At 34.4% G+C, this 22925-nt stretch overlaps 2 protein-coding genes across 3 annotated transcripts in view; one reads left to right on the forward strand and one right to left on the reverse strand.

Moving 5' to 3' along the window:
- The window catches only part of AVEN (apoptosis and caspase activation inhibitor), an 87974-nt gene extending 86195 nt beyond the window's left edge, over positions 1-1779 (forward strand). Inside the window, exons 5-6 of the mRNA XM_023927932.2 lie at positions 368-728; positions 1332-1779. Coding sequence (XP_023783700.2) covers positions 368-728; positions 1332-1450 — 480 coding nt within the window. The 3' untranslated portion in view covers positions 1451-1779. The remainder of the gene's footprint in view (positions 1-367; positions 729-1331) is intronic.
- Positions 1780-1850: 71 nt separating this feature from the next.
- The window catches only part of RYR3 (ryanodine receptor 3), a 197146-nt gene continuing 176071 nt past the window's right edge, over positions 1851-22925 (reverse strand). For both annotated transcript variants that reach the window (XM_086892711.1, XM_086892710.1), the window contains exons 90-104: positions 19705-19763; positions 18513-18681; positions 17706-17792; positions 16374-16571; positions 15674-15804; positions 13461-13503; positions 12763-12890; positions 11788-11848; positions 10795-10941; positions 8974-9108; positions 6818-6974; positions 5463-5527; positions 5259-5359; positions 3619-3670; positions 1851-2814 (exon numbers count right to left, since the gene is read on the reverse strand). In XM_086892711.1, the coding sequence (XP_086748837.1) occupies positions 2719-2814; positions 3619-3670; positions 5259-5359; positions 5463-5527; positions 6818-6974; positions 8974-9108; positions 10795-10941; positions 11788-11848; positions 12763-12890; positions 13461-13503; positions 15674-15804; positions 16374-16571; positions 17706-17792; positions 18513-18681; positions 19705-19763 (1629 nt within the window). In that variant the 3' untranslated portion in view covers positions 1851-2718. The remainder of the gene's footprint in view (positions 2815-3618; positions 3671-5258; positions 5360-5462; positions 5528-6817; positions 6975-8973; positions 9109-10794; positions 10942-11787; positions 11849-12762; positions 12891-13460; positions 13504-15673; positions 15805-16373; positions 16572-17705; positions 17793-18512; positions 18682-19704; positions 19764-22925) is intronic.

The following is a 22925-nucleotide window of genomic DNA, read 5'->3' on the forward strand; positions in this document are numbered from 1 at the left end:
TGCCAGGCTGGATGAGGCTTTGAACAATCTAGATTAGTGGAAAGTTCTCTGCCTGTGGCAGGCAGTTTAGAATAGGTAATCTTTAAGGTCTCTTCCAAACCAACCCATTCTATGATTCTCTCAGCAGCAGTGTTAATATACAATCTCATATTCTGTAATAAGGGATAAAAGGAGCTCATATTTTGCATTTGTTTTTGTAAAAGTATCAAGATAACTTTAGTTTACTTTTACTTCTGAATTTGATTCTGCTCAAATGTACCTTCTTAAGTGATCAAATATAGGAAGTATGAATTATAATCCAAATTAGACAGAATAGTAATAATAGATAGATCATTATAAGGGCTCAAGTCCTTTCTTGTACTCCCAGGCATCAACACCTCTAGAGATCCCACAGATGAAATCTAAAATCTTTGAAGAAGGGAAGAAGAGAGAGAAGCTGTTTCAACAGTCTCTGGCTCAAAGTGAAACCGGGTTGGTCTCCCATCCTGTTGGTAATTCTGTTGCTCCATCAGAACCTGTGAATAAAAATGGTTCTATGGCAAATGCAAGAGAATCATTTCAAAGAAACCATCCACTATCAAATCAAGACACTGACCATTTGGATGAAGAACTAGATCTTCTCCTGAATCTAGAGGCTCCCATTAATACAGAAGATAGACCTGTGTCAGGTACATTATCCTGCAGCATATCAACTGAGAAGGATTTGAAAATGGATTGTAAGGAAAATGGTAAGTTTTATCCCAAGCATGACCTTATTTAATTTCCATTGCTCTCTGTTTTGGTGATGTTTTTGAATTTTTGATTAGCCAGTCAACTGTGCTGCTATCATCATCTCTGTCACACTGAGTTTCATTTATCTGGTGTTCCGACCCATTTGCTCATTTTCAGTTTTAACTCTTCAGTAACCTGAAGTTTCACCATTGTCAGTTCACTTTAAGCATTAAGTGAAATTCTTCTGCAAAACAGCATGGGGCTTACAACTTAGTGAAGATTTATTTTTTTTTTAAAAGTGTACTGTTAGGGAATTTTATTGCAGGGGAGATAAAGTATTCATGTAACTTCATCAGCCTTTAGTTCACTGTACTACCAGTGTACAGAAGAATTGATAGATATTTCTGATGGCTTCTCCTAAATGCTACTTTCAAACTACTAGCATTATTTTACAAAATGAAGTTTGGCATGGAAACTCTTTTTGGAATATTACTTGCTCTTCTTCAAGAAGGAAAGGTTGTGTTTAAACACAGTCAGTTGTGCATAAAAAGCAAAACTATGCAGGACAGAGGTAGTATGAAATTTTTTCCAGATTTTCACTCTTGTTTTCACTTCTCTAGAGCCTTTAAAAGTAGATATGCCTGAAGAGAAGTGCACATCATCACAGCAGCAGCAAAGTGCATCTAAAGATGTTACTGAAGAAGAGCTTGAAGATTGGCTGGACAGCATGATTGCCTGAAGCTCAGATTTCCTCATATGAATAATTGAATATAGCAAACATTATGTAGAAACTTGAATCTTTCTTTATCTCCTTGTTATTTCCTTTCTCTGTATGCCAAATGCCTGTTTTTCTTTGCTGGCACTTAAAAGTTTGTGCAAGCAAAATTAATTTTGATAAAATTGAAAACTGTTGAGGACAAATGATATTATTAGAAAGGTTTAAAGTTTGTGATGTATTTAGTGTTTTCTTTGCTAAAGAAGCCAGCTACTGTGCAGAAAGAAAACATTTATTTCAGCTTATACTTGCTCGATGTAGTTCCTAAAATAAAGCTGTGGATGAACAATGAATATATGTGTTTTTAGTTACCATTGTCACAAAACTCCATATTGTAGAAAAATGGGAAAGATGACAGCAACAGTTATATTTGATTTGTAATACTTTATTGCAGTGGGCAGTTTTTATTAGAAGGAAAAAAAAAAAGCATAATCCTAACAACTTCTACTTGCAAGTGACTGTAGAGCATTGTTTTATTTTGGCCTAAGTTTTAAATTGTGTTCATTTTGATACAGTGTATGTCTTTTAACAGCAGCGTCTGATAAGCTGTTATTGAAGGTAGTATATAAACAAACTTCAAGTGCAATTTGATACAGAAAGACAGAAAAGCAATACAGTTAATGGGTCTGTTCATCTAGAACACTAACAAAAAGTTTGCATAGCTATGTCTACAGAGGTTTTAAGGCACTTTAATGTTTCAAGGTTGACGGAGTGTTTGAAAATGATTTATTTTTAACTGCTTAAAGCTTTTCAAACTGTATCGTAATACATTCACTAGCAAATACTGTGGGGAAAAACAGGGTAGCAGTTAGTTGAATTATTTTTTCTGAGGTACAGTCTCTGATGTTCAAGTTCTTCAATGTCAGATGTGCAATTTAGATGCCTTTTAGCCCTTTCAACTGTACTGCCAAACACCAGATTAATGATGTGGTTAAAAAGTTGTTATAATTTTAGGCCATGTTTGAACTGGAAGGCTTAAATTAATCTGGTATAGTTTTTGCTAGTTAAAATTCCAACAAAACACGTGTTTCATATATGGTAGGTACAAAAAGCCTCTGAAATAGTGTCAAATTGTATGTGTCTTGAAGTTTGGAGACATTTAAAGCAAATACAAGCTGTGAAATTACGCCATGAAAAGAACAGGTTTTTTTCTTTTTTTTTTTCTTTTTTTCTTTTTTTTTTTTGTATACTGGATCTTAGCAGTTCATGAATAAATCATTTCTTTTGTGATATTAGCCAAGTTGATCCTCATACTGTTTTCGGAAGCAGTCGCCTGCTGGGAAAAAATCCCAACATCTTTCTTGGTACATCTTCCACACAAATGATTCCTGAAAATGAGAAAGAGTATTTATTTTACCAGTCACATTGTGCAGTTTGTGCTATAGATAAACTTTTAACAATAACCACACACTGTGCCTGCTACCATGGAGTAGAACTGTAAAGACACTGGAACTCAAATGATTGTAAATCAATAATGTTTATAAAAGTTTTATATTTCTCTTAATTCACTACCACTGAAATTTAAACTCTATTAGAAAAATATCTATGTATAAATTAATCAATCTATTTATATCAGAGCAAACCTGTTGATAAATTGGTATATAAGCAAATGTGGTTTGCTTTGAATGGAAAACATTCTGGAAATGGAAACTTCTGTAGTGTTTGCCTAAGAGCTTCTTATTAGAGATAAGATATAATAAAGTTCTAGTTATTTTCTTACTTATTTACCTTTAAGGCCGAACAATGCTAAATATACAGTTATCCAAATACCTATCTAGATATATATATATATATACTTTAAATATAGTAGCTTAACTACTTAAGCCTTTTGGGAAAAAACTACACCTGGTGCATTTGAGATTTTCTTTTCGGGGATAAGATGACAGTAAGATTACTAGTAACTGACTTCTGACAGAAGCTGGGTAAACTAGCACAGTGCAGGATCCCCCCAGCTTCCTTTTGTTTTAACCCTTTATTTTCACCGGCAGTAGACTCTTGGGGAGAGTGGCATCATCCACACTGCTCAGTGGTACATCAGTTCCACCTGGTGGTACACAGCTACAAGGCTTGAGAAGATAAAAATGTTGAAAGAAAAACTTAATGGTTTTTCTTAAGTTTTATTTTCTACTCACCTGGCCAGTATGCTCAGTTTCATCCTTGTTAATTAGATACATCAAGAAGAACCTGAAACAAGTACATGAAGTGGGTATTAGTGCAGGAAACATCGTATCTCTGCCTGACTTTTTCTAGTTTGGGGTATGTGAGGAAGAGTATGCCAACCAGCAAAGCAATGACACTACTAGGCATCTAAAATGCTTCTTTTAAGAGAGAAAATTCTGTCTGAAGCATGTCTTGTGTGAAAGTGCTAACATAAAAAAATCTGTAGAAGTAGAAAAATGCAGTTTAGCATTTCCTTCATTTCAGTGTGAGGAGCAATACCTGAATTAGGCATATGCCGAATTCTGAGCACATATGCTCCAGCATCTCACCTTGGAAGAAGTTACTATGGCTACTGCATGAGAAGTGTGGTAAATACTGAGCTGCACCAGGATTTCTGAACACTTCTGCTATACAGTTCATGGGCTGAGCCTATCCTTCCCCAACACCTGTGCTCAGTCAAATGTTGAGAGCTTCAACTAATTAGAAAGACTGTAGAGAACCAACAGTGGTCTGTTTAGAGGTAATACTACTCACAGTGGGACAGTTTTGATGCAGTGAAGTTGGAATTAGGCTTAGTATGTGCTTTCATTGTGAAGGAAGGAAAGTACACTGATTTTAATAGTTTTCTAATTAAAGGGTAACATGGATAAAAAGATTGTTCACTATATATTCTGTTATGAAGAAAATGGCTATTTATAATTTATGGTGAATTAGAGGTTCCCATGTAACAACTAAGCAAATCAATATAATAAGAAAAGCTTGGATGTTGTATCCATAGGTAAAACTATGGATATTGATAGAAATTGGCATAACGTTAACAAATTTTAGTTTAAAAAAGTTCAGATGCAGTATTCCAAAGCCAGACTGCTATAAGATTTCACTGGCTTCTCCTTTCATTCTGCTGGTGCAATGCTTGTGTTATTTATTACCTTTGTTGTATGAGTAACATATAATGCAATAAAATATAATAAATATTATATATAAGTAATGTATAATGCAACAAGAATAATTTTTTTAATATCCTCATAGGTGTCCTCTATATTTATTAAAGAAAGTGGAAGACTCCTCTCTTGGGAGTTTGCTATAATCTAAACATGTACAGCTCCTGAGTGCTTCAAGGTTTCAAAAAGCTCCACTAGCACTAAAGAACTGTAGGAACAGAGTTAATTATTTTTTGGAGCTCATCTTTGAAGAACTTTCTACAAGTGCCTTTATTTGATTTGTTTTGGTTTGGGTTTTCTTTTTTGTCAAATTGAAGCAAATTTTCTATGGTCTTATCAGCATTACCAAGCCCCCAGAAGTCACAATCAGAACTTTCAAACTTAAGCAACTTTTTAAACTGTCACCTATCCTTCCCCATATCTGACTTTTCTCCCATCAGAATAAGGAGCTGATGTGCATTCAGGTTTCATACTACTAAGGTACCTCATGTATAAGGTGAGCAATTTAAAGATAACCAGCAGTGCAGAATAGAGGAGGGGAGACCAGAAAGGAGAGGAAATATTCCTCAGTTTTACAGAATTCTGCCATGGGATTTTCAGCAATGTGTGCACCTAAATTACACTACATCTGAAAGGTCTATATCACAATTCCAATTGTAAAATGTACTTACAGATAGTTTGCCAAGTTATGTTCTTGCAAAGTATGTGTTTCAAAGCCATGCGGGGTTGTGTCAAAGTAGTCATTGCCGATTCCACAGATAAAGCATTTGGTCTGAAAACAAAAGTTGTGGTTACAGAAGAATTTTAACTCAAAGACACTAGCTGGTGACAATCTGGGTGAACAAGAGCAATGAAAAATATAACATGCTTCCTACCTCCATGTCTTCCCTCACTTGTTCTTGCTGGTCTCTTAATTCACCAAAAGCATCAATAATCAGACCTATTTCAAATGGAAAAGTAGCAACACTTCAGTACATAGCAATATTCATATTGCAATTAATGTCATTCCTCTAGTGTCTAGAATTTAGTGTACTTATACATACAGGCACAGTCTCAAGAGAGGAAAGATTTTTGTGCTTTATTATAGTCCAATTAACCTTACACAAGTTCATCTCTTTTGTTCCCATGAATGAAATTAATTTTCACTCTCCTTTGCATAAAACTCTTATGTCCTAGGTCCTGTTGAAGAAAGACAACTCCCTCAGCCCACCTTGGACGGTTTGTGACTCTGCTTCACATTTGAAGCATTACTCCTCCACTTTCAACATTTTAAGAAAAGAATTGGATCATTCTGGGGACTGTAACATTTGTAACTTTTTCTCAGTATAGATGTGTTACATTTTTTCTTTGCCACCAGGTGCAGCCCAGTTTTTTACCTAACAGCCTTAGAACAGTTTATGCAATGAGTGTTGAATGCTGCCCATCACCAAGGAGGATTCTTGTTTGCTGTAAACCACAACTGCAAATCAATTAAAACTGCAAATAAGCCTTTAAAGAAAGGAGGAAATTGCTATTTGGCCATGGTGACTTTCTCCATGTCATTTACCCTTTCTAATTGGAAGGTCTCCATGCCCCAGTGGGCTGTGGTGATTCCAGGCTAAAAGTGGGAAGAGATTTCAGCAAGGCTCTCCCAAGTTTAAATGCTTAGTACAGGAGAATAGTTGTCGCCCTGAAAACACAGTTTTTCAATCTTGTTGACATGGTTTCTAAATACTTTCCCAAGACAGTAACTGTAAACATAGATATGTGTACATTCTTTCTGATACACGTCTTGTGATGGACATCTCTCACAGCCAGTGTGGTTGGGAAGATGTTATCCTGACCATCCAAACCCTGGCTGTGGTCAGAAACCTATAAATTCTGGGAGGAAAAAATAAAGTTCTCTCTTTTCCTTCACCACCCCTGAGCTGTGTCTGTGTGAATCGTTTTGTGTCCAACAGTGTCAAACAGTGATCCTGCACAAGGTTCATAATTGCTGGATTGTTATAAAAATGTTCATAAACACTGCAACCCACATAAATTACATTCCTTGTGCTTTGACTTTGTGTAGTACTTGGGAAAAGGCGTATTATGTATGAATTAGTATAACATTATTACTTTTAGAAGTAATGATTTTATAAACTCAGAAATAAGTCTCTACAGCAATACTGCTAAATTTGCTTCGAGTATAAGTATGGTTTTCAATGATGAATTGATTCTGAACAATGTCTACTAAAGTAAGTGATGGTACCTTGAATAATGGCAAGTAGGATAACAATAACAAAGAAGAAAAACGTGATGTCAAAGACAATTCGGTACATTTCATAAGGGTCTCCAGCAGGATCCTCAATTTCATCTCCAATGCCACCACCAGCTCTTACACCCACATACATGTGGAACAGGTAACACTAAAAAAGAGAGAGGAAAATTACAAATATATATATCAGTAATTATTCTTTTGGGGTTTTGTTTTGGTTTGGTTTTTGGTTTTTGTTTGTTTGTTTGTTTTAATTATTCTGCTCTGCTCATTCTCTTGACTATTTATAGTAACAAGAATACATAATATCATTTCTCATGTATCAAACACACTGCACCAAAAATCTGTTACTGTCTAAACTAATGTGAGTCCACCTTTAAGTACACTTACTAAGAGGGGGAGTCAATATCAGCTGTTACCTGCTCCTTACTCCCAGGGTCTTTCAGACTGAGACTATTTTGGGGGTATTTTTCTTGTATTTACTGTTACTGAATTAACTATATTCTACTCCTTATGATAATTACTAAGATTCTATCTTGCTCTGAGTAAAGAGACATCTCTTAAAGTCTTGCAGTGAATTTTAGAAATGTGGAAAATATTGCCATGAAATAAATAGTGGGATATTCAAAACAAGCAGATCTACCTGTTTATAGGTGATTTCTCGATAAATTAATTTTGCAATACTGGATGTCTGATTTATTATATTGTGAATTAGTTGTGATCTGTGAAACAATCTCTGTTCAGTTCAATCCAGAAGAAATCACTTAAAAAAATATTGTCCTATTTTTTGCAGATGCAAATCTTAATAAAAAAAAATCTTTAATAATCTGTATATTTAAGGTCTGTAAGTATTTCGGAATGGAAGGAATGATAAACTACTGATGTTCCTGTATGATTTGTTACAGAATCTTGTAAACTGCCTTCAGCCACACAGTGTGAGTTAAAACAATATCGATCTCTAAGCACAGCCAGTATTCTGGACTACGTACATTAGACAGCAGTGGGTGTTAAATAATGAGTATAAAACCTGGCATTAGCAAACACTAAACAGAGCTATACATCCATTTTTATAATGCAATTTTACTGATGTCATAAGATGCTGGTACTAATTTAATAGTACTTAATGTAGCTTAGACTTTATTTGCCTCACTTGATACAGTGGTTTAAAATGTTGTATAGTTTTATTATTCTGATTATTCCTACATCTATTTTATGACCAGAGTATTCAGTTCACAAAGTTTGGGCAGGTTTCATAATTTCTGTAATTTGCATGTCTAACTGCACTAAGTGTTGAAAAGAAAGTTCAAGAATAGGGAGGATCATTCTGTGAAGTCCATGATATACTTCTGTTCTGAGGTGTTTTATGCTGTCTTTGGTGTAAAATGCAGGGCAAAGAATTTCTGTTCTGTGGGAGATATCAGCTGGCCCCAAACTCAGAATATCACATTTCTAATACCTGAATTTGTGTTTTCTGTATCCAGTAAGAAAATCAAATTCTCTTCATACATTAATATATATCTGTAGAGTATGTGTTATTTTGACAGAAATAACATTCAGTGGCGATGGGCAGAAATCAGATTGTAAATTGGTGTAATAAGGTTATTACCCCTAGTAAGCTGTAATTTCTGCTTTCTCACCCTTGACTTCTTTCTTCATGACTAAATTACTAATTGTAATTTTGGAGCACGCTTTTATAACTAGTGCTAATAACATCACATAATTCATATAACCTAAATAAGGACAGGAAGAGCTTGTACACTTGCAAACATTGGGAACAAGTGGGGTTTCTTTGTTGTGACAACGCGGCTTCTTTTTGAAGCTCTGACCAATTGGTAAAGAAATTCCTCTTTTACTTTGAGGGTTTGCCATCCTCAGCTGTAAAAGCATTGTGGCACATCATAAACCACAGTATTTAGGAGAAAAATTCAGAATACCTTCCTACGTGTCATCTATTTGCTGTTGAGTTTAGACCACTGGAGAATGCAGAGGGGATTTCAAGACTATTCGTATTTCCAAAATTATGTGTATCAAGAAGAAGAGCCCAATGGAATTAGCAACGAACACATTGCTCCTTACTTATCATTCTATCTAAAGTATCCATTTGAAAATTCAGGATGATATTTGAGGCATGCAGGTGATGCTTTAGTTACCGTCATCATGTCATCACACTTCATGTCTGGTTCATCTTCATCTTCACTTTTGTTGTAGAATTTGCGGAAGAAGTTGAAGGCCACCACGGTGTAAAGGTACACAACTACAGCGAGGAGTCCCACAGTAAGCACAAGCTGTGTGTGGAGACATGACAGGAAAATAGGTTTCAGTACCATTTGTCAGAAGAGACATGACTGCTTGGTGCCTTGCCTTAAATATTGAAAATTGGTCATATTGTACCGTTCCCAATAAGGAAACTATAGACAGCAGTTATGTCTGTATCACAAAAGCAGTCTTTTACACTCTTTAGTTTAAAAGTTTAAGTATAGTAACTTGAAACACTGGATATACAATAAATATTAAATAATAAAAATAAAACCCTTTAGATAATTTGAGAATTTCAACTGGGACTTATTAGGATTTAAAAAGATTTATCATAGTCTATTTTCTCTTTCAAAGCTGTTTAGCAAAGCCATTGCTAAAGTGGAGAGAAAATAATTTTGATAAGAGTAAGTAATTTCTAGGTCCTGCCTGTAAGGAAATAAAATCATTAGGTGAAAAAGTTTAACAGTTAATGAGACTAGATTATATTGTCTGTAAGAGCTGGTGTTAGAAGATACAGCTCTGGAGAGCAGTTTACTGAAAGCTACATGTTTTTGAAAATGTAACAACCAGAATTTACTCTTTTAAAAGAAACATAAAGAGTACTGAAGGACAAGCTGATCAATTATCACTATCTGCAAATCTGTCAGCATGCTTCCAAAGTGAACATTTCAATTCAGAAATCTGCAGCTGTCTTTCAGTGCTCATATTTACTAGCCAGAAAAACAACAGAATTAGAAAAAATATTCATTGCTTGTTAAGAATGTAAAAGCCATGGTCTTGAGTTAAAACAGTTATGTCAATTATGCTCAGTTTTGACTATTACATTTTAAAAAAATTGTAAGGAAAATACATAAATCATTACAATCATTAAAACTAATACCAAATTGGTCATCTGAAGTAAAATAAATAGCATAAAACCAGAGATTTCATTTGTTTGTGTGATGATAACACATCATCACCTTGTGTGGGTATATTTTTATGCCTCTTCCAAAACATCATGTGGTTTAAAATGTTTTGACAAATCTAGCAAGGCATGGGAGTGGGCTTAGAATATATGTTACTTCATTTGAGAAGGAATGGAATGTGTATGTTTGAAATTATATTTTGGGGAATTTAGATTTCTTAAATGTGAGATTAAAACAAACTATAAAGCTTGTTTTTTGTTGTAATGATAGCTAGGCACATGTATTCTTTGGAGATCAGATCATGATTGCCTGCAGAAATCTGAACAATTAGCTTTAGAAGTATACTTTATTAATCTGATTTTTGCATGACAAAGTGCCATAGAAGCATATTTCACAGTGCAGAATGCCCACACCTTTAAGCCCATTTTTATTAGCCAGGTATTGAAATCTCAGTGCCCAGATCATTATTACTGCTGTAGCTAAGGAGAGATTGTGTATTCTTAATATTTATCACCAATCAGTTCATCACTGAGAATATAGAAAGAGCTGGTTAGGTAATAATCCATATTCTTGTATTTTTCTAAAATGATGTGTTTTCACATCATTTTAGAAACACTTTATCTGTCATCACTTTATGGGTATAGATTGTTACAATTTCATAGGATTTAACATGTATTAAGTGTGCTGTAGTAGATAAAATAATCCAATTATTATAAAAATTACTTGCATTCTGGTATTTCCAGTACAAGAGATTTTTTTCCTGGTACTTTTACAAAGATATTTTTTCAAAACTTTTCATGTAGCACTAACCTGTTTGCCATTGTGAGTGACTGAAGACAATATAGTTCGCAATGTCTTAAAACCCATAGCAATATCCAGCAGATGAGCAGCAAAGAAGAAGTTATTGTAGTGCCCAAGGATAGACATAGTTGTGTACCAAGCTAAGTATAAAAATGACTGCAGAGAAAGTGAAAAGTGGCAGAGGGTTAGCAGGTGCTGATGTGGATTGTTGGATACAGAACATAGCATTTTGAAGTCACTCAAGTTGTTGTAGTAGGACACTTTGCCTGTGTAGGGATTAAACAGCTCAAACTTCACCCATCTTCTGAAAATTACCAGTGATGGAGGGGGACATCACACTGCTTTTGCTGTTAGAAAATGCTGTGACCAGCCTCACTCAAGAATCCCCAAAACAGCCATCACAAGGATGTGAAAAACCTGTATATCCTGACAGCTACTCTCACTGGCAGGGATGGAAGGCAGGTGTTTCCTGATAGAGCAAGCAATGATTGGTAGTACTAATAACTTACTTCAAGATGAATGGTGCTCTGCTGAGCTAGCATAACTAGCCTGGGTACATGTGAATTCCAGTCAATCACTTTATGTTGTGAAAGCTCAGTCCCACTTTTTAATGGAAGGGATTTCTGGCACTCCCAGGGGTGTGTGTAGATTCTTTACCGGAGTGGGAATGCTCCCCAGGGTTACTCCTTGAGGCTAAACCAAAGAGGTTTGCCCACTGTCACTGATATGGGCAACTAACAATAACTGTTAAGCCACCTTCTAAACCATTAATTTAATAAAGAATGTACTACATTAGCAGTTATAACCATCTATATTGTGCAGTATGTAATTCTGATTAAAACATCCCTTACTCTAATCACAAGACAGAAAAAAATATTTTTAAATGGCTCTGTAATGCAATATTATTTGTGCATGTTTGTTTAAAATAAAAGCAGATGGTGCAAGACATACAACCATGTTTAGAGAAAATCAAAGTGTATTCTTCTACACTAACATACTTACATTATCAGTAAAAACAACTCCAAGCTTCCAAATGTGGTATTTTGTATCAATGGAGCTTAGCCTAAGAAATAAAAATTTTTTGAAATGCATAAATGTCAAAAGTAAGTATTGAATTCTGTATTTACAAACAGCAAACTAGTTTTGGCACTTAACAATTTTTTCTTGAAGGTGGCAATATAAATTAATTACTAGTTTTTTGAATGATCTGGGTGCTTCATTTTTCACAGACTATTCATTAATTATGAGCACCATTAAGAGTTTTTAAACCAACAAAACTGGTGTAAATTTCATGAAGAATGACACTGCCATATTCCAGACTTAAGAAATAAAAATCTGTGCCAAAAGTAGTGAAATGTGGAACACAGATTGCTTAAATTCAAGGGGTAAGTGTTCTGTCTAGTGTGAAATACTGCCAGAATAACCAAGAGAAAATGTAATGCCTTCTGCAATATTCTAAAACATTTATTAGCCATTGGATAGCATGCAAAGAGAAGTCTTTCTTGTGCATCTTGCATATTGAGCAAACCAACTCTCGTAGGAGCATAAATCACTTGGGACTGGGACACTTTCAAGCTCTTATCTTGACTGACTAAGTCAGGAAAACATCTCTGAATCTGCACTAGACATCTCTTGTCTAGCTAATTATTATCAATACTTTTACTGTCCTTTGCTTTATAAACTCTGTCATAAGACCTTTTAAATGCTGCATTAATTATTGTTTAAAATGAAAGCATGGCCAACTATACCAGTCAGCATAAATTTCCTGATTTTTTTTTTTCTTACTTTTATAACACAGCTGTGTTTTAGAACAAACAAAAAGCTATTTTATTTTACTTTCACCCTAGGAAGACTTATCCGTTTGAATTTCCCATGTTGAGGAAAACATCACAACAGTTTCAAAATGAAATCTTTTTTTATCTTTGATGGTGAGGTTATACCAACACATAATTTGCCAGTGAAGTTCAGAAGTCATACCATGACACAAGAGATGCCTCTTCTGGTTTGCTCTCTTCCACTGGACTAAAATCAAGGGCACTTTTGTCCAAGCCCAAAAGTTCTGCAATGCGTTCTGCTCCGTATAAGTCTCCATACTTGTTAATAACCTAGAAAGGGAAGAAGAGAAGCTTTTGCTCACAGAAGCTGCTCAGTGACATTCACATACTTTAGACAAGTAGTTCCCAGGAATTAAAAAAGAAGTCCTTCACAATTAACACTACTAGAACAGTAAGAACTCCCAGGAAACCAGAGGAGCATAAAAAAGAAAAATAGAAGCATTAAAGGCTATTATCTGAAAGCTTATGTATAATTTGCTGTCATTTAAGCTTGCTTTTTTTTTTTTTTTTTTTTTTTTTTAGGGCATTGAGGGGGCTTTGTATCCTAAAGATGACAATAATTGTAAATTAGACCTGCTGGCTGATTGACAGCATGAAGTTATTTCAAGTGTCTGAGTCTAGGAAGGAAACCACAGCCTTCTGTCTTCCTCCCTCCTCCCACCTACGCCACAGCTGCCTGTTCACTGAGACATTTAACACAACAATGACTTTCATAAAACAAATTCCAGTTCCCAGTTATTTCTGTATTTATGTGTACAGAAGCATATTATACAGATATCCAAATTAACCAAATAGTAGATTATTGCTCTGAAAAACATAATAGAAATATAAAAAGCCTACCTTCCGTTTCACAAATTTGTCCCAATAATTGTTAGGGAAGGACCTACATAGATAAGGCAAAAATACTTCTAGTTATTTAACTTGTTAGGGCAAAGGAAGAAAACAGTGAGAAAAAGACAAAATACCATGTTCCTGATCATTGCAAATTTTATTCACTCACTGCACTTCAAATCAGGAGAAGGATTTCTTTTCATGTGGACAACAGCTGCTATTAATCATAATTTGCTGCAATATCATCTTCTCCCTCCATACCCCCTTTCTTTTTCCCATCCACAGATATGACTGGCTACAAAGGACAGCAGGTACATAATATCACCTAATAAGCTTAACAATTCCATAATGGCAGGTTAGTCACTGCAATATCATTCATCTCCTAAATAAATACTTTATCACCCCTAGCCATAAAACTCAAACCAGACAATGATTTTCAGAGAAAAATAAGAGAATCTTAAAGCATAAATCATTTTTAAGTTCACCAGATTAAATTTCAAATAGAGGCTGAACACTTGAGAATCAGTCAACTATTTGCCAACAGAAAATTTAAAAATATTAAACTTGCAAAGAAAATTCAAGATCATTTGCCAATATATAACAAATATTTATATATACACCAGTATCCAGTAACTGCTCATTCGAATGATATTACTGTATATTATATCCATTTTGAGGATAGCAGGAAACACTACAAAATTGAAGATTTTTCTGTCCTTATATCCTGGAAATAATACAGAGTTGAGAAAACATGCAGGAATGTAAAAGAAAAATAACTACTTAAACCAAAGGACAATATTGGTAAAATAAAGTCAGTGCTAGCAAGCAAGAAAAATGAGATTCCAGAACAATGTTCTGCTGGGATGTGAGGCAAACTTCTCGATGACTGTGCTCTGATTTTTACCTTTCTGATTTGGAATTATGAATTAAATTAATCCAGATAAAGGCAAGTGTTTCTAGTGACTCAAATAGATAGTATATTCTAGTCCAATGTTCCATATTAATTTTCTGCTTTATTTCTCAGTCTTTTAAGCAATGTATGTTATAGTGTAGCCAGCTTGTGTCTATCTCTTTTACCAAAAACATCCAATAATATGTCAGGGTACGTCGCACTTTTAATTACTTTTTTCCAGTTATAGAAAGCACATTTCAGTTTATACGGAACACTGGGTACCCTTCAGCAGTGGTAATTCTGATTCTACAGTACTTGCATTAAACCTCGAGACACAGTTAACATCAGAGGGAAGGATTAGCCTGCTTAAATTAGCTGAAATCTTTAGTTTAACTTCAGCAAACAGTGCAACATGCTGAGAACAGACTGTACAGTATGTCATTATGGATAAGCTGACAATATATTTCATTTTTTCATGCTTCTTTCTGCTGAAGATAAACTTAATGGGTATCTAAATGGGTTGCTATCAATAGTGAAAGAAACTGCTTGGAAAATAAGCAAGCTCTCTAGTTTCTCAGTTACCTTTTGTTGTAACTTTAATAATTTGTGTTAGTCCATAGTGCTGAATAAAATTAAGAAAAATTCTTAAAACTTAGGTGTCGGGAAAAAAAGCATTTAAGATTTTCCAGTATTTTAGAAATTCTAATCATGGAAGCATAGGTGGAAGGGACATTAAAGATCAGCTAGTTCCAACACCCCCTGCTATGGGCTTTGTTTGTCACTCCTACAAACTGCTGCAGCTTATTGAGACTCTTAGAATCCGTGTGCAACTACTACACTATTTGCTAATGCCTACAACTTGACAGAAATTACTGTCAGACCTTCTCAAATTCTAGGAATGTTGTTTTTCACTAGATGTACTCTTCTTGTTGCATACGAATTTCTTAAACAAGGAATGGGAAAGAAAGGGAGGAGAATATCACTGTACAAGTGAAATAGAGTCACTGGAAAGGATGGAAGTTTTTAAAACTTTCTTCATGGAGACTAATATATGAAATGTCATGGAGAGACATTGTGAGGTAAAATACATAATCCTTGCAAACACTAGAAAATGAAAAAGAGGTGGAATGTATGTGTTATCATAGTATTCATTAAGTAAACAGATAATACAGGATTTCACGTTAGACTCTAGTACTGTTAACATCTAATATAAGGTGTTAAATGCCTTTCTTTTAGATTAATGAATTGGCAGGTGGACAGAAAAGGTTCTAGATCAGTGGCTTAATGGGCTATAATATTTATAAGCATATAGTAATTTAATTTTACTTACGGAGTATTTATAACGAGGCGATCCCATTGTCCTTTAATATCATCCTCAGTTGGTTGTTCAGTTATGTATAGTCCATCAAATTCCAGCTTTCTAGCTACCTCCTTTTCCCTCTTGAATACAACCAGAGGCACCTGTGAAAATGACAGTGGCACCTTTGTCATGGTTTTTGTATGCTTGCTTCTTTATAACACTAAAAATGTAAGACCAAACATCACAGTAGAACCTCCCACAGGCAGATCAATGCCTAGGCAGCCTCGGAGCAATGGCCAGCTTGGCAGTCAGGTCCCAATCCTCCTCCACACACCACTTTTATTGCTGAGTGTGATGCTACATGTCATGGAATATCACTCCAGTTGGTTGGCCCAGCTGTCCTGCCCTCCCAACATACCTGCTGAGGGATGAGAGTGGGGAAAGCAAAGAGAGAGCCCTCACGCTATGCAAACATTGTCCAGCAATATCCAAATGTAACTGTGTTACCTGCACTGTTTAAACCACAAATCCAAAACACACACACACTGCTAGGAAGAAAGGTAACTCCATTTCTGCTGGTCAGAATACAGGAGGAAAACACCAATCTATTGAGCAGTGAGAATTTGTCAACAGCTAGGTACAAATAGGTATTCCAGTGTTAGCACCATCAACCACCTGGGGACACAGCCAATGTTTAACAGACAGATTAGCAGTAAGACTAAGAACTGGCCTTTAAGCAGTAGTATCCAATCACACAGACAAAGGAGATGACAGTATGAATAACTGCCAGTGCTCTGAGAGCAGGCGCCATGTAGCCAGTACTTTCTTCTAAAACAAAAAACACCATGCCCTCCTCCTCTTCCTCTTCAGCAAAGGAGTTCCAGAGATTAGAGTCTTCCTCTACTTCATCAAGTGGCTCTTCTGTCACCTGAGAAAAATTTAAGCACATTGAAAATAAAATAAATTTAAAACCTTTCCCTTTACTCTAATGATAAATACATGATATTTGCAAAGCTTGCTCAAAGGAAGATGATAGATCATTAGCTTTAAACATTCTTCATTTGCACAGCAGAAGTCTCCACATCATGTCATGTCACTGAAAAGAAAATCTGGAAAAAGCAAATACAGGCAGTTTACAAATCTCCCTAAGAATGCTGTGGCAAAACTAATGAAAACATTCAAGAACAATTTCTTGGAAGAAGAGAGGAATGACAGGGTTATGTATTATGACTGAATTAGGGTTTTTTTGCAATCTACATAGTTCCTGATTACTTGAGTTTAAAGAGAAGTAAAATTTTCCTGTAACTGACTTGTACACTGTTCATAACTTTTTATTTCATGACTCAACTTAGAACTTACAAATTATATATAGTATTTCATCAGCTGACATACTGCCCTAAATTCTTCCAGTGACTTTAAAAATCTGCCCTTTAAAATAAAATCCCCAGGGGCACTTCTTTGACAGCTTTATCTGACAGCTGAACTCCTGTTCAGTCCTGTCTGACTCCCACTGACCCTTTGCTATGTATGACAGATGGACCTGCACTGATAGACACAAACTTTTGTCTTGCTCTGCAACAGAATGGGTTGTCACCCACCAGACTCAAAGAAAAGCAGAAGAGAATGGGGAGAAAAGGATTTATCCAGCAGAGGTGAACCTCTAAGATTATTAGGTTTAAAGTGTGAATGTATAGCCTTCTTCATCAGTGAGCTAAACAAGAACTGTAGCCTACTATAAAAAAAAGAAGTAACTGAGAATAACCAGATTAAATAAAATCTCTTAATATCTTGAGAATAAATGAAAGAAAAATCATTCAAAAGCTTTGATATTTGCGTTATTTTAGTAGATTTCAATTTTCCCAGAACAAGATTAACAGTCCAAACAATAAAAGACTTATGTGATTAAATTAAAAAGTGCCTAGAAACTCAACAATAAAGGAGAAATTAAATAAATCTCTTTTCATTCAGCTTGAGTAAAATAAAAACAGAATAGTTACAAACATTAAATTATTGTATCATCTGGTACTAACAAAAATATTTAAAGAAAAACGCATAACCTTACCTTGTAAAACAGAAGAATAAAATTGATGGCAAATGCAACAAATAGAGCAAGAAACCTTAAGTTGTAAAAATTTCTTGCCAAGTAGTGCTGAAAGTAAAAAAAACAAAGTAATTAAAACCTGTGAGTAATATCAATATAAGAAAAAATAGATAGCAAGATTTTTAAAACAGTAAATACATGATTGTGTTGCCTTTATACACCAGTTATAATAACCAAGGGCATTTCTCAGTAGCCTATTTCCCCTTTTTATGATAAATGGAATTAAAAATAATGGCCTTAAAATTTTAAGTCAGAGAAGACTGAAACAGAAAAAAGTGTGGGAAGATATGTTAGAATACTGGAAAAAAATTACTTGAAAGTTTTCAGAGATTTCAACCATTTCATGGTTTTAAGAACAAATAAAAATAAAAAGCAAAGATTCTAGAAATTAGATTATGGAAAATAGGGAGCTCCTAAAAAGGAGCTCAAGAAGCTAATCTCTCCAGTTAGAAATTACACACAGAAACACTTAGTTATATAACTCTACGAAGTATTATAAAATCACAGGAGATTGACTACAGCCAATCATCTGAACACTCATGCCAAATTTCCCCTTACGATTACATTTCTCCCTTAAATATTAAAAAAACATTCTATTCTATTCTATTCTATTCTATTCTATTCTATTCTATTCTATTCTATTCTATTCTATTCTATTCTATTCTATTCTATTCTATTCTATTCTATTCTGTTCTGTTCTGTTCTGTTCTGTTCTGTTCTGTTCTGTTCTCTATAATTCAATGACTAAAGAATTCAAGACAAACTTACAAGCATCTTTGTTTGATAAATTTCCAAAGCCTTGAAGAAATTAGCCATAACAGCCTCTGGTTTCTCAATTTTTTGTCCATGCCTTCTCTTCTTTTTCTTCATTTTTCCCTCTTCTAGCTGCTCAGATTGTACTTCCTTTGCTTTATCTTGTTTCTCACCATCTTCCATGCTAGAAGAAAAGTTAACTAAACAAAAATATCTAGCCAAATGTAAATGCATTCATTTTGAATGAATTTGAATTCATAAAGTTTACCTTTGAAATTCAGTTTTTATACTATATGTAGCAAAAGAGGAATTTAGTAACTAACAAAAAAGAAAAGAAAAAAAAGCTGCATTTCCATATGTGTAACATAATGTTGAGGCATCAATATGATGGTCCTAAAGTATTGACCCTGATGGCACAATTAAAAAATTAACTTTGGAAGATAATAGGAGAAAGATAAATTACTCTGAAGTAAATATTTTAAACATAAAACAAAATAGGAAAAAAAAAATAAGAGAAAGAAAATTTTGTATACCTTTTGAGTCTGTAAAAATCCCTGGGACACGTTTTGTCTGTCTACAAATATTTTAATCTGTTACTACAATGTGGCTGCAGGTCCAGGCAGAGAGGATGCTCCTTAATAGTAGGATGCTGCTAAGGCACAGTAAGTATTTTAAGTGCTGTTTAGGCAGTTACATATAGGATGACCAGACAAAGGAATGTATCTGCTGCCTCACAACTCAAGAACTGATAATACAGTTATAAGTAAAAATGGTTGGGTTACTTAAATCTTGGGTTTTAATGATTCAATATTGTTAGCATGAAAATTGTAGTGAGTAGTAGGGAAAGCAGAAAGCAGTAATGATAAGTTGCAGAGGTCTTTGAAGACTGGTGCTCATTTTTGAGGGAAATTATGCATATTTTTATGTGAATTTTCAAAAAGACAATGGCCACAGGTCTATATATGCATAATTGTTAAGGGTCACAAAAATCAGATTGCCATTTTGTTGCTTAGTGAAATGGCCTGTCATCTTATATATTCACAAAATACTTAGTATGCACCCCTTAGTGTATTTTCAAAATAGTGATGAGACAAAGTGTACATAAAGCTCTTTGAATCCTGAGCATTTCTTGCATTATACCTGGCCAAATTATTTAGCATTAGGAACTACCAAAGAGTTAAGCAGGAATCTTGTAAAATTAACTTACTCAGCTTTCTCAGCTTCTGTTTTCCTTTGTGTTCCAGCTTCTTTTGCAATTTCAGATATCTGCAAAAATTATTTTAACCGTCAAAATTGATCCATTCAAATAAAATTCTGGTAACTTTAGTTACCATCTTCTAAGAAACAAATAAAATTATTAATAATATTTTTTTAACCCTTTGCTCTTTTAAAGTGTTTGATTTTTAAAGATAGGGACCTCAGGCTATATTTTAACAGTGAAAAAGGCAGAAATTTTTCTGATAGTCTTTTTCAGTGTAGTATTATCAATACTCTAACTAGTCCAGTTGACTGAACAACTGAATTATACACAGTGATCAGGCAAATTATGTGACCAGCTGAGAATGAAGGTAGCTACATCCAAATCATGTCCTGATACTGAAGTCACCCACAAAAACTCAGTGGAGTTACTGATTGAAAGAAGAAACAATATACGAACGTCATCATCAAAAATCTGAAAAATATCTATGTAACTACAAGGTATTACAAAACCCAATTACTTGGCCATGATCAAGTAAAGCAACTGAAAACAGACAAAATACTTAAGACAACTTCAACTTACACAATGTTTTCTTCAAGATATTTATCTTAGCTGGGCTGATGGTTCATTAAACCTTTACTGGCACACCACACAACCCTCTTTAGTATGTGTTTACAGCTTTCCCTTGAGATAAGGAAAAACCAATACACAATTTTACAGTTGGCTAACTGCAGCAAAGAACCTGGGGCCTGGATATCAAACACCTTTAGGCTTGATGTTATAAGATCAAAGTCAACTCATTTCAAATGCAGTTTGAATATCTAAGCTTCAGTCAAAGTCCAAGAGGTACAGGCCCTGATGTCCTAGACTCACAAAGAAATCTAAATTGCTTAAATTTGTTTCCATTCCCAAAAAACCTCTTAATTCTTAATCCTCTTCTGCATTCTCTTGAAATGCTTAGACAGAAGTCATCTAGCGGTCCTGCATTTCTGGTTAATACATATATATAGTTATCTAAAGTTTCTGCCACCACTCATCTAGATGCCTTTTTCTCATAAGTACATAGGAAAAGGATATAGGAAAGAATTTATTAAGTTGATCTTGCCTTGTGTATCTCACATATTATCTGTGGAACCCTGCCCAGCAATTGATGCAGGTTTAACTCTTTCACAGTCTCCCCTAGGATCGCAAGCTGGTGGAGGGTAATTGAGAGACCATATTGATGGTGCCTGGTTCTTCTGCGGGGTAGGGTGGTAGAAGAATGAATAAATCCCTATCCATCTTATCCATATTTGCTCTCTCAATTTTCACTTTTCCAGACTGAAGAGCCTTAATTCCGTAGACAAGATTTGTTCCATATCAGGTTTTAACAGCTCATTGATCTTCACTGAATCTTTTCCAGTTTTATCACACTCTTTTTGAAATGAGGGAGCCTGGTCTTTAAGACACAGGTAAATTAAGGTTCATGGAGCATAATAATATGGGAGTTTTCTCTCTTCCTTTCTCAACAATTCAAAATTTCAGTTTGCCTGATTGACATTGTCATTGAACTGATATTGTTGTACAACTCAATTATATTCCCAAGATTTCATACTTGAACAGTAACAATGAGATGGAAATGAAGCGTTTTACAGGTAAAATTATAACTTTTCCTCCTGTATTCATCAATTCACTGATTTTTATCTGCTATTTTAAGGCAACTTCAGAGTTAGCTCTTGATTTTATTGCTACCACTAATTAGATTGATCAGCAAACTGTTATGTCACTACTACTTTTCTTTTCTAATTTGTGAACCCACACAACTCTCAGCACAAATTCCTGTAGAACCGTGCAGTAAAAGCAAAGTTCTAAAAGGCTTCATCATATATGATTCTACAGGTTGCTTTGCAGTTTCCCTGGCTATATGTAAATATCACTGACCTTATCAGTACACTTTTCCAGTATATAGACCTGATTTTCTATTTCTACCCAATTGTGTGAGTTTTATCATTGCAGATGCCTAAGAAATACTCAGTGATGTCCTGAAGGGATTTTTTGATTCGTACACTGCTGTTTCTGCCTTGAGCTCCACTTCTTCTTTTATCCAGTCCTCTAACTAGATTATGCAAGGCATTTATATACACAGTGTCAAATGAACAGCAATTCCTGTAATACAGAATTAGTGCAAACTTTGCTTTGTTAAGTTTCACTAGATAACATATTAAAGGTAAAAGCTGGATAGGTTACATAACTGACTTCACATTAGAGACTCAAACTATCTGCAAAAATTATGGAGCATTTTCATTAATATCAAACACATCTGTGAGAATTGTATAAATCAAAGTAAAGCGAAGAATAAATCAAAGTGTTTATTCGGATTTGAATGAAAATATTTACTTTAACTATGGAAGAAAATTCTAAAGTGTTTACTTATATCTCCCAAGATTCTTGCATTAAAATAGTTATTTTTAAATACCACACTGTATTTATGCTAAATGAGACAGGATTTTAGTATACTGTAATTTTTAAGTCCACACATAAAAATTATTTAATAAACAAACAAGAAAAACAAATGCAAAAGATTTAGTTCAGTTTAAGCAAGAACCAAAATCTGGAGAAAAACATACAAATTAAGAGAAAATAATGCACTAAGAACTTGCACAGTTTAGATTTATCTTGAAAATATCTGGAAAGAGTATCCTGAGGTGAGTCAACGATGGAAGAAAAGATATTTTTGAATAATAAGTAGAAAATTAGACCTGAGGAGTAAAGTGAAACATAATGCCTTCCAAATATGATAAATAAATTTTGGTTTTGACATTTAGTTCCACCTACATTTTATACATAAAAATATTCTCTTTAGTCTAGCTGAGTGGGACAAAATATATTGTTTATAAACTGGAAAAACAGTAAAGAATAATTACATGATAAAAATTAAACTAACAATAAATTCAGGCAAATATATTTCAAATATTAGGAAATAAAGGATACTGTATTGCATGCAAAGCATATAGAAAAAAAATGTTAATGATAAGGCATTTTTATGGACATAATATGTTGCAAAACTACTTGAGGTATACTGTGAAAATATAGGGCATGCAGAATAAACAAGCCATAAATCATTTAAAGCAAAAACTGTGACCAGAAATTCACTTGCAGTTTATGTTTTAAATAAAGTCCAAATGAACAATAACAATTTACTGCACTGAAATCTAAACACTGGGCTGAATTTTTCTGTGACAAAATTTCCT

Source organism: Cyanistes caeruleus, chromosome 6 (genome assembly GCF_971803275.1).
Source record: "Cyanistes caeruleus chromosome 6, bCyaCae1.hap1.1, whole genome shotgun sequence".
Classification (NCBI taxonomy): domain Eukaryota; kingdom Metazoa; phylum Chordata; class Aves; order Passeriformes; family Paridae; genus Cyanistes; species Cyanistes caeruleus.